Source organism: Euprymna scolopes, chromosome 20 (assembly GCF_053919585.1).
Source record: "Euprymna scolopes isolate OS-2025 chromosome 20, ASM5391958v1, whole genome shotgun sequence".
Lineage (NCBI taxonomy): Eukaryota > Metazoa > Mollusca > Cephalopoda > Sepiida > Sepiolidae > Euprymna > Euprymna scolopes.
Genome location: NC_136501.1, coordinates 91,964,926 through 91,977,688, shown reverse-complemented (window position 1 = coordinate 91,977,688; position 12,763 = coordinate 91,964,926). Strand labels below are relative to the sequence as shown.

The following is a 12,763-nucleotide window of genomic DNA, read 5'->3' as shown; positions in this document are numbered from 1 at the left end:
GGAGAGAGAAGGCGAGAAGAGAGGGAGAGAGAGAGAAGGCGAGAAGAGAGGGAGAGAGAGAGAAGGCGAGAAGAGAGGGAGAGAGAGAGAAGGCGAGAAGAGAGGGAGAGAGAGAGAAGGCGAGAAGAGAGGGAGAGAGAGAGAAGGCGAGAAGAGAGGGAGAGAGAGAGAAGGCGAGAAGAGAGGGAGAGAGAGAGAAGGCGAGAAGAGAGGGAGAGAGAGAGAAGGCGAGAAGAGAGGGAGAGAGAGAGAAGGCGAGAAGAGAGGGAGAGAGAGAGAAGGCGAGAAGAGAGGGAGAGAGAGAGAAGGCGAGAAGAGAGGGAGAGAGAAGACGAGAAGCGAGGGAGAGAGAAGACGAGAAGCGAGGGAGAGAGAAGACGAGAAGCGAGGGAGAGAGAAGACGAGAAGCGAGGGAGAGAGAAGACGAGAAGCGAGGGAGAGAGAAGACGAGAAGCGAGGGAGAGAGAAGACGAGAAGCGAGGGAGAGAGAAGACGAGAAGCGAGGGAGAGAGAAGACGAGAAGCGAGGGAGAGAGAAGACGAGAAGCGAGGGTGCACATACTTTTTTTTGTAAATTGCTTGAAAATGTCAAGTCATGTCAAATGTTAAACCATCGAGTTTCTGTGTTACTGGTTTGGCCTCAAACAAAGTTGACTCATAAAATGAATTAAATTAGCAAACACTCAATCTCATCTCATTGATGAAGCACCCAGCTTAACAGAACGGATTAGAAAAGAAAGAAAAATGCTTCTATACAAGTATTTCAAGTTGCAGTTGTTTTTGTTTTTTTTTTGTTGTTTTTCCACATGTATTGCATGTGGATACTCAGCAAGCACAAAAACACAATCGAATGTTTGTGTGTGGATATCACACTCACATCAAATCTTTACTCCATATTCTATTTCATACAAGTCTTACATACTAGCAAATGGTAGGCCTTTTAGAAATTGATTTTGAAATTAACCTCTCTCTCTCTCTCTGATCAGAACTTTATTCATCCCTCTTAGTTTTTACTTGGGAGTCACCACTTATCAAGGTCCAAAGGCAACTTAAGGATAAGAGTTAATGCATGTAAGGTGGTAGTGTAGTAATCATCAATGGTGTAAATTGGGTAGGCTTTGATTATTTATAGGGACCGCTCAATAATAATTTGTTTACATTGGATTTGAAGGCTATTATGTTACATTCAACTGGGAAGCAGGTCAGCAGAACAATGTTCCACAGGTGGACAGTTCCAGGAAAGAAGCTTTTTTCATGAAATCTGCATTTAGATTTAGGCACAGATAGAGCGTGGGGGAAATCGTTTATAGTGGTTGTAGCTAGTAGAGTGCTTTTTGTGAAAGTTTGGTAAGGGGAGACCATAGACTGGAGCTCAGACAAGCACTTGCCATGAAAATATTGATAGCGCAGAGACAGGCTCACGATGTTTCTTCTGTGATAAAGAGGTTGCAGAGAAGAGAAAAGGGCAAGTCCATCCTTATCACTTTGTTCCATGTTTTTCGTGGCTCTTCTTTGTAGGCTGACTTTGCTATTTTAACTCTTCTAAACCTAAGCAAAGATTTCTCATTCATTCTTTCAATGTGGCCAACGTCTCCTGTTGTTCACACACGTCTCTCTACATTGTCCAGATTTAATTTTCCTCTGAGCTCATCAGATCTAAGTCATTTTTTAAGATTTGCATAACACATCCATCATGTATTCTCATATCATTTCTCGATATACAATGCAGATTTTCAATGATCACTGGCCAGTTTTCAGCTTTATATGTAACTAGTGAGGGGTACCCGGCGTTGCCCGGGTGTTTGGGGGGGGTTAAAAAAAAAAAAAAAAAAAAAAAGTAAGTATGAGGATCGAACCCGAACATGAACCGTTGAGACAAAGTTGTAAATTAAAGTGTGAAAAAAAAAAAAAAAAAGTGCGATGTTAACGATTGCCCCACCACGAGATGCTAACGGAAACACGTTTGAATTTATTTATTGCCCGTTTTAATGAGTTAATGAAGTCAAGTTTGACTGCGGGATAGTATTCATTTACTGCTGAACGCTTCCCCCCCCCCCACCCCCAAGATGTTATAGGAAAAAGACTAACCCACATGCGGCGAGCGACAAATCTTGAATATTTATCTTCCCGAAATCGAGCAAATTAAATAGACAGGCGAGCTTCGTTGTTAACCGAGATATTACGATTTATATGTGATATAAAAAGTTTTAAAAAGTTGTGGACCGACCGACCACTTCTCTGAAAGAAGATTTTTGTAGACACACAGAAAAAGCGAACACACACACATACATACATACATACATTTTTGCCTTTATATTTATAGACTAGCCTGGGTGCCCGGCGTTACCCGGGTGTTTGAAGGTGTGTGTCGAGCAAAAAAGTGGTATTAGGCTGGCTCAAACACGTACTGTAAAGGAGGAAAAGAATGTGAAAAAAAAAATGTGACGTCTTTGCTGTTACATCCATCGCCAAACCAGAAATAACAAAGGTTTAAATTAAGGCTAGTCAATGGAAAAGAAGGGATGACTTTTGAAAATATTGGTGAAAAAAGCGACCCATCCCTGTAAAACAGTGTCCAGTTGAGGGTGAAGGAATTAATGTTTTTAGCCAATTTTTTTTATATTTGTCGTCCGAAGGGTTTAGCTTCAAAACGATACCAATCTCGTGAAAATCCATCACCTTTGGTGAAAGTTTTAGGCAGACATACATACATACATACATTTAAACAGACAGATGAGATTTATATTATAGATCTCTACGGCTATGACAAGAGAATATTCATTATTTTTACTATCGAGTATATATCAGTTAATATCTTACAGGTTTTAGATAGCATGATGTGGTTCTCGATTGATTAACTGTCGGATATATACTCGAGAGTCAAAACAATGATAAGAATATTCTCTTTTCGTAGCCCTAATAATCACACTGTGTATACACGCCTGATAGATTCCTCTCTTGGTCAACAGCAGTAACACTTTGCTGGTTAGCAATGGTAAAAGCTCCCCAGACTCACTTCATCGATTCTTGCCATCACAAGCACCTGCTCCACCCTGTTCTCCAATGGTTAACACCGAAGTAACAAAATTTCTAAGAAAAAAAGATACAAATAAAACCAAACCTGAAATATAATGTGTGCCACTAATAAGAAATCTGTTAAAACTACGATTAAGAGGAGGTAACTCTTTCTGTTTCAGTCAAGAGTGTGTTCCATATAGAAATATTACGTTGTGATTTGGCTTTCAAGCACACTTGATGCAGATTTTATTTTATTCAAATTAAATCAATGTTTCTATATGGAACTCACACCCTTGACATTATTCTCACGTTGTCTACGCACTGTTCCAACATTTCAAAATACAACCGGTGAGATACAATGCGCGGTTCTTTACAGACAGACTTCTCCAACTTTACAAGAAAGAAAAAACATACTGAGGATGGAGTATAGTTCCGAAATATATTTATGCTATAAATTTCAAACAAGTAAAATATTTGTTTCCTAATATTACTTGTGATTTGGCTTTCAAGTGCACTTGATGCATATTTTATTTTATTTATATATAAGTTTTTTTTTTGTTTTTTTTTCATACGTTTGGGTCGGTTTTCATTCAAGCTGATGCACCCAAGTCATATGGATACATCGTTTGTATTTTTGAAATCACAACTTTATAATATATAAAAAAAAAAAAAAAAATTTTTAATTAAATTAAAAAAAAAAAAAAAAAAAAAAAAAAAAAATCGATAGAACATTCACTCTATAATAATACTAGACTACCTGTGACCCGTTGGGTCAGTATGTTATATTAGCTATGGAATTCATGTATGAGCGTGACACTTGTGACGTAAAGAAAACAGGAAACATTTCTATGAAAGTATATTAAAATGAAAAATCACGGACGGATCACTCAAACATGAGAAAAAAAAAAGCCTCCCTATTCGTGTAAAGTTACCTATTTTTCTGAATAATCGCTCAAAAATCGAAAATTAAACATGATTTTCCTATGAATCGAATGCCGACGAAAATCATTTTGCAGCAAAAACGCACATGAACCTACCAATGAGAAATATAAGAATGAAAAACCCATGTTGGAATCCTTCAACCAAGTTATAGAAACTTAAAATCTAAAAAAAAATAAAATAAAATAAAACCTGAAGCAAAAAATAAAACCTATATAAATAAAATAAAACTAATATTGAAATAGATTAGTAAATGTGTCAACAAATTCACCGTTCTCAAACAACTATTTTGTATCTAGAAATGTAAAGAAAAAAATAAAAAAGAAGGAAGGAAGGAAAAGGGACGGCTAGAGAGTAGTAGCAGTAGTCTTGGCTTTACAACAATTGTTCTTATGTTTGTCAACGGGTTAAAGTTGTTTAGTTGTAAGAAAATAGCGACAGTATAGTTGTAATAAAGAATAGTTGCAAAACACCCCCATGTTAAATAATAATTTCGAAATAACATTAATATTTCAGTGCGCAGGTCAAAATTTGCAAAAGAAGCGATTTGTGTTTATTTGTTTACGTTGTTATGGGTTAATGCTTATGCGCGCATGCGCAACCGGATGTCGTAAACTGGAAAGTGGGTTACATCACTTGTTACAAGGTCATTTGAGTTTTATAATTATATAGATATGAAATCTGCAAGAATTAAAATGTATTTAAACATACTTTATGACTGGGCTACGCCAGGCATATCTGCTAGCTTAGATAAATACTTTTGCAGTTTTAACAAAAGAGCTACAATAATATCAGAGCGTCTCCATTTACGCTGAACATCCACAGAATGCCAACATCAATATATTACATATGAATGAGTCTCCTGTGGAATTTCCACATGTCCCGCTAATATAGCATTATTAACAATATAAATTAATAATATTTAACGAAAACATAAAATTACTTTTTATGTCTAAACAGATTTTTCTTGTGTTCTGATCACAAACTTTAAAAAAAAAAAAAAAAACTACTGCTGCAAGTTTGATATATAAATAAATGAAAATTACAACCTCCCGAAGAATATAACTTACAACTGAATTTTACCAAGAACTTTATCCATTATGGCACAGGTCCTTGCGGACAATTATAGTATGTATTTCAGAAATTACATCAATCGAAACGTAAAAATAACACCCAAGATGAAAACAGTAATCTGCATTATCCAAATAAGACAAATTATCGATCTTCGATCTTCAAAATTAAAATCAGGAGCACACACACACACACACACACACACACGTTTGATATATAAAAGCTTCTCCAGAAGGAAATGAACATAGACGCACCTGTTTCTGGAACAGAACGACCATTTGTGAGGCAGGCTTTGGATGTTCCGAGGGCGATCAACCATTGCTGCCGTTCATGTGGGGTAGAGGCGCGCAGGTAAAAATGTTGCTCTGCAGGAATCACTAAATCCAAACGTGTCGAATCGGACGAATGTACTGAAAAAGAACGGGGGGGGTGAATTTAAAAAAACTTTATCAGAATTCATTTTTCACATTTTTTTTTTTTTTTGACGATGTTTAAGGAGAGTAAAAAGGTCGAACTTGGGTTTACTTTTGAACGGCTTTTAACTCTAGCTTCCCTTTTTGTCCTTTAGTCCTCACATTATATGAGCACGGTGTTTTTAACAAAAGGAGAAGAACTGATGTTTTCTGAGTCATAACACTTCTTTGTTAGATTTTTTTTTTTTTTAACTCTTTACATTACATGGCTTCATGCCTTGGCAGGGGCAATTTTCATAAAAAGTTAAAATTTCACAGATGCAGCATCATTACTATTATTCACAGGTGTTTGTTACTGATGATTTGCCATCTATCGGAGCTAAAAAAAACAAAAAAACTTGAGGATAAGGTTAATGAGATATGGGCACAACCTCTCATTTGAAAGTCCAAATATTTCAGATTTGCATTAAATTTGAACTATTGTCATTAGACAGCAATTAAGAAAGATTCCCTGATGTCAATTTTGTATTAAAACTCCTTATGCTTAAGTCAAAAATTTTAGGCATTTTCTAAAATCAATCATGTAATGGATTTTAAAGAAAACTAAAACAAGGATTCTAGACATACGATTTAAGAGTATTATATTTTTTATTTTTTATTTTATTTCAACCTTTGTAAGGGGACATAAAGGTGGTGCAAAATTGTTTTGTTCGGAGGAGGTGGAGGAGGATTAATTTTATCGTCCTGAGATCGGTGTTCTACTACTACAACAACAACAGTGTAACCCGAATATAAGAGACTTTCTCCAGCTCATATAGCTCTTATATCCGGGTTACACTACATAAACATGGGCTCTAATTTGGGACCAAATAAAAATCTCTCTTATATCCGTTTTTCTTATATTCGGGTCTTTTATATCCGGGTTACATTGTAATTAGTTATAATTAAAATGTGCCAAAGAAATTTAATGACAGGTTGTATGTATGCATTGAAATTAGGAAAATAGAAAACGGTTGAAACTGAAAAACACTGCCATAGAACTCCCCCCACCCCCACCCTGCCTGCGTACTTGCACAAGCACACACACAGGCAAGATGTTGCATGTATTTCAATACTTTCAAGTTTTTACTTTTTTTTTCTGGGAGGAGGGAGGGGGGGCTTAAATCTTTACAACTTCCTGACACAGGAAAAAAAACTGATTAAAAAAACTGAATAAAAAAAAAATCTAAGTCAACAAATCAGCAGACAGGAAATCACAGAAGGTTGTAAAAAAAAAAAAAAAAAAAAAGCTGGGAAAGACGGGGAGGGAAAGGTAGATTTCAACACTTTTCCTATAACATTAGAAATTGACTTCTTTATACTTTAGCTTTTTTATTTATCTTAATTATACATCAGATGCACTGACCAGATGTTGTCTGGGAGTCTTTTGCCTTCAATTTTTTTTTTTTTTTTTTCAAGGATGTGTTTATTTTGCGGGGAGAGGGCGGGTAACAATTTAATTTTTATTTTTGCTAATCGAATTTTGTAACATAAAATGTTACTTCATTTTGTTATAAAACTATTAACCCATTAAGCCCCAGGTTATCCATCCCCCCCCCTACCGAGTTGAAACTAATGACTAGGGCTACGACAACAGCATATTCTTTTCATTGTTTTTACTCTCGAGTATATTTCTGATACAGTTCATCAACAGAGAACCACGTCACTACATAAAAACATAAGATATCAATGGATATATACCTGAAAATCAAAACAAGGAAACGAATATGCTGTTGTCATAGCCCTAGTAATGACTAAATACCATTTAAAAAATTAATTAAATGCCGAAAGCCATGACGAAATTCTGTTCTACTTATATAATAAGCAGAGCCCCTCTCCCCTACCACTGCATATTTTATAATCTGGAAAATTGGTGTTTATGTGGATGTATTAACTTATTAAATTCCATAGTAATGAATAAAGCAATTCACACAAAAAGTTACTTTGCACTTTTGTCAATAATACTGCAAATTCATACATCATCGAACAAATAGAATTGTAGCAAATTTTACAAAATATTTTAAGAGTGTAGGGGAATTTAGGCAAAGAATGCCGGTTTATATAGACACCGGAGAGTGACTTCCCTTGACACACGCACAGAGAACGAGTTTGAGTGTAACCACTGACCAGCCACGGTTTGAGCATCAAAAAGGGAAGCCACGGTAACACTCAGTGAACATAACGTCCACAGGAGAAACACAAATGTTTCGGCCTTGACAAGAAATGCAAGGTTTTACCCCGGTGTCCCACTATGAGACAAAGTAGGACTTTAACGACTTCTAAGTGAGTACCAAATTATTGTTGCTCTGTATTGGGATGTTACATGACTTTCATGTTTGTCAATTGGTAATAAAATGTGTATTTATGTACTTGTGAACTATCTGCGTTTGTTAAGTATTTCTGTTTGTAAGCATTTCTAGTTTCAGTGATTCAACCGACTATGAAACCCCTAACGTTTACAACAAGAGGATTCCAACAATCGTGGAAAAAAAGTTGGGTTTGTATTACTGTAAACATAGATTCGAAAAAGTTGTCAAAAAACAAATATATAACAAATGTTACCAAAGACAAGATAAGTTACTTTTCTACCTAACTGGATATGCTTTCAGTGTTTTTATTTAATGTAACATGTTTATTCAGCTCGAAAAACATACTGTGTTTACCGATGTATAGGAAAATTCAAAATGACACCCGACTCTCTATTTAACACGGTAAGTTTGGGAAAAGGTGCTATAAATATAAAACTAGACAAAATACTGTTAGAAACTCGCTCAATATATGTTACCGTGACATAGGTTGACATATTCGGCGGGTTTTTAATAGTATTTTGTCTAGTTTATTATTTATAACACCTTTTCCCAATCTTACCGTGTTAAAGAGAAAGTCGGGCGCCATTTTGAATTTTCCAATACATCGGTAAACACTATGTTTTTCAAGCTGAATAAACATGTTACATTGAATAAAAACACGAAAAATATATCCAGTTTGGAAGAAAAGTAACTTATCTTACCTTTGATAACATTTATTTGTTATATATTTGTTTTCTGATAACTTTTTCGAATCTATGTTTACAGCAATACAAACCCAAAAAGTTGAACATGAATTTTATCCTTTTTTTTTTTCAGAATAATTATGCAGTAAGTAGTATTATCATATATCTCTATTATTATATAAAAGTCACTTTGTGTGTGTGTGTGTATGTAAATTCCAAACCAGCTGGGGCTACCTTTTGCAAATTTCACAAAAGAAAACTCATTTATATGTCTGGCGGTGTTCTTAGATATGTTTTGTGCAGAAATTCATCCGATTAGTATCAAAAATCGAAAATATCCGATCTTAAAAATAGTCCCTCTTATATATAAAAAAAAAATTTTTTTACAAGGGGGGAATATTTTACGTTACACTGACCAAGGGAAATAAAATCTCAACAAATCATTCCTAAAAAAATAATTGTCATCTGGAGATATAGCTCAGTGGTAAAACATTCAACTACAGATTGAATGATCCCTTGTTCAAGCCAGAGTGTACTTCACCATTTTATTTTAATTTTTTTCTGTTATTGAGAAGTTCAATTTACAATAAAAGAAGAGGTACCATGTAAAATCGCCACAAATCCTCTTTTCGTTTGTATATTTTAAAAGTAAGCATTAATCAGAAGCGACTTTTCCAAGGCAGTCATCGTCAAGCAAAATATCAGCTGACGTAATGTAAATAAACAAACGGAATTTTTTTTTTTTTTTTTTTTTTTTTTTTTTACAAGGGTGTCACCACTTATCAAGGCCCAGAGGCCACTCAAGGATAAGGGTTAATAGGTATACATTAGTCATTGTGATTTTAGCATAGTAAACAGTGGGAATTTTGAAACTTGGATTACTTAGGGGGGACGATTCAATTAGAACTTGTTCACATTGGACTTTTTTTTTTTTTTTTTCATAGGTATCAACTCATTATCAAGGTCAAGAGGCCACTCAAGGATAAGGGTTAAAGAGTGTACAGTAGAAATTGGACAATATAATAATCATTAGTAATGAAAATTTGTTAAATTTGATAACTTATATGGAACGGCTCATCAAGAACTTATTTACGTTAGACTTGAAGACAACCATATTGTAGTCAGCCGGAAAGCAGGAAAACGGAAGACAATTCCACAGGCGTGCAGTTCTAATAAAAAAGCTTTGTTCATGGAATCTACGTTTAGGTTTAGGCACAGATAAAGAGTGGGGGGAATTATTGATAGTGTTTTCAGCTAGACGAGTGTTTCTTGTGAAAGTTTTGCGAGGGGGGACCATAGATTGAAGCTCAGTCGAACACTTTCCATGAAAATAACGATACATCAGAGACAAACTCGCAACATCTCTTCTGTGAGATAGAGGTTGCAAGGAAGAGAAAAGGACATCTCCTACGAGGCTACGAAGTCTATTTTAAACTCTATCAAGGAACGACCATTTTTTTTTTTTTTTTTTTTAAATTGCGAATTGGCCACCGGGCAAATTATTCCTCATAATATATAATAATCAATAGAGGACTGATTCTATAATAATACATACGAAATCTGCATAGATTAAAATTAAGCGTATTTTACGACCGGGCTACGTCGAGCGTCCCTGCTAGCTTAGATGAATACTTTTGCAGTTTTAACAAAAGAGCTATAATAATATGCTGAACATCCACAGACTGCCAACATCAATATATTACATATGAAAGAGTCTGTGGAATTTCCACAGGTTCCGTTAGTTACATGTATTTAGTTTTAGTTAAATTAGATCACATTCATATTGAAGTCCATCCTGATCTGCACTCAGACTATCTTTTTAAACAGCCGATATTTATCAGTTACTCACATAAAGTCTTAGGTGCTTCAAAATGGTATGATAGGTACTCTTTAAATAAAAAAAAGTAAAAACATTTATATAAAAAAAAGTAAAAATATAAGTTAATAATTAGGTTTCGAAGCTCTTATAAAATGGTCTGATGGAAAAGATAAAGATGTCATGGCGTGGTTGTTGCCGGTACAAAAAGATAAGTTGATTATTTTTATAAAACAATGCATTCACGCTCCCCTATTCTCCACATCCCAATTTTCACGCGTTGTAATCTCGAGACCAAATTTCTTGCTCTACTCGACCCCACCCCCATAAAAAATAAATAAATACAATAAATAAATACAAATTACTCATCTCAAAAGATTCCAATTAAAAAGAAATATATAATTGTATTTAATTGTTCTAATTAACTCGTCAAATAACCTCTTACTATCGCCCTCACCACACAGTTTAATTCCTTCTTATTTCATACAATATCTATTATTCTCGCTTCTGTTATTCTCTCTCAGCTGTAGTAAAAGGTAATAAAGAAAGGAAATAAAATAATTGAAATCATTCAAATTTTTGTGAATAAAAAGTTGAGAAAAAAAAGATAAAAAAATAAAAAAAAATGTGCATACCGACAACATCACAGACGGTCATTTTTATCGAACCTTTGCAACCATTGTTCACATCTTCCTGCGATTTGTAATATGACAAGACACCATTGTCAAGGATAAACCATCGCGGCTGCCAACCTAAAAATTGTGGAGAAGATAATTATTTAAATCATCGGATATACAAAATCATTTTAGTAAAAGAAAAAGAAAATATCAATATCTATATATTAATACGATAGCGTGTGTATTATTTATTTTGTGTGTCACGCTTACATCTGAGTGACTGTCGTTTAATTGTTATGGACTTCTATTTCTTGTAATAAATAATTTTACCAAGAATTATTCATAAGTTTTAGTGTCGATTATAGCTCAAGAAACTTAAGTTTATATATATATATATATATATATATATATATATATATTTTTTTTTTTTTTTTTTTTTTTTTGAAATCGCAATTTTTTTTTTTTTTTTTTTTTTTTTTTTTAAATCGATAGAACATTATAATATAGACGAAATCTACAAAAATTGGTAAATAATATTTAAGCGTAATTTACGACCAGGCTATGCCGGGCGTCCCTGCAAGCTTAGATAAATACGTTTGCAGTTTTAACAAAAAACTTGGCCTTTTGGTCAAGATCAAAGTGTAGTATCTGTCAGAACAGATACTGCACTTCCATTTCTTGTTCTCTTTCGATGGAGGATCAGTCTTTCACGACTGAGACAATTTTTTTATTTTTGTACCTTTTCTCCACGTTAAAAAACGATCCAGGTGTCTAACTGTCCCGTGGGGAGGCATTGTAAATAGGTACAATAATATCAGAGCGTCTCCATTTACACTGAACATCTACAGAATGCCAACATCAATATATTACATATGAATGAGTCCCCTGTGGAATTTCCAGAGCCCGTTAGTTAGTATGTATTATAATATTATACAATATAAATATAGATTATATGCATGTATTATACAACATACGTAATACATTATATATAATATATATCTCTACTATTATGGAAAAGAATTTTGTGTGCGTGTTCCTTACTCCTTTGGAATTAGATAATTGACCTATTAATATATTCTATAGTTGTAAAAACTTAACGGTTTCATTGAGGTTTTTCGTAATTGTACGGAGTAATGTGCCTTCAGTTGAAGGTGCTAACCCTAAGTCCGAATGACGGTACACGGAAATTAACCTAATGACAACGTGGGGCATGTGCCGTTGTCTTGGACTCAAGAAGATCGATTGCATCACTCATGGACTTCAAGAAAAAGAGTGAAAAAAACTGGAGGGACCAATCAACCTTGCGCCCGTGTAGACGATCAAGGCCGGACTATTGTGTGGTGGGAGTTGTTCTGAGTGACTTGACTTTCTTGGATGTTCCGTGATCGGAAAGGCCTAAACAAACTCACATACCAGCAAACCTCCCCACTTTGGGGCGTCGTCCTGTTATATTTGCATCTTATCTTCAATGATAGAACGATTTCATCTTTTAAAATCGCTTTTATATATATATATATACTAGCAGTTCAACCCGGCTTCGCTCGGGCCCTATGTACTGTTCGTAAAGTTATGTGCATATGTATATATTAAAAAGTGTGAATATGTAAAGTAAGGCCTTTCTGTGTAATGGTCTTCCTTAACTACCATAGAGAAAAGACAGGCAGACATTTTCACTTTTTTAGATATATAGATAGATTGGATGCAATATATAGTAATGATTTAAAAAGTATATAAAAAAAAAAAAAAAAAACTCATGCGCCACCACCAAGAATCGAAACCAAAACGTTCAGCTCACGATTTATTTTGCCTCTGCCATCAATGACTGGGCTATGAAAACATGTTTACTGCAAGACTAAAAA

General features: G+C 34.5%; 1 protein-coding gene across 1 annotated transcript in view; it reads right to left on the bottom strand.

The window, feature by feature from the left end:
- LOC145241548 (pleckstrin homology domain-containing family A member 8-like) overlaps positions 1 to 12,763 on the bottom strand; it is a 106,348-nt gene that overhangs the window by 28,250 nt on the left and 65,335 nt on the right. The window contains exons 2-3 of the mRNA XM_080104616.1: positions 10,923 to 11,039; positions 5,282 to 5,437 (exon numbers count right to left, since the gene is read on the bottom strand). Of these exons, the coding sequence (XP_079960742.1) occupies positions 5,282 to 5,437; positions 10,923 to 11,039 (273 nt within the window). The remainder of the gene's footprint in view (positions 1 to 5,281; positions 5,438 to 10,922; positions 11,040 to 12,763) is intronic.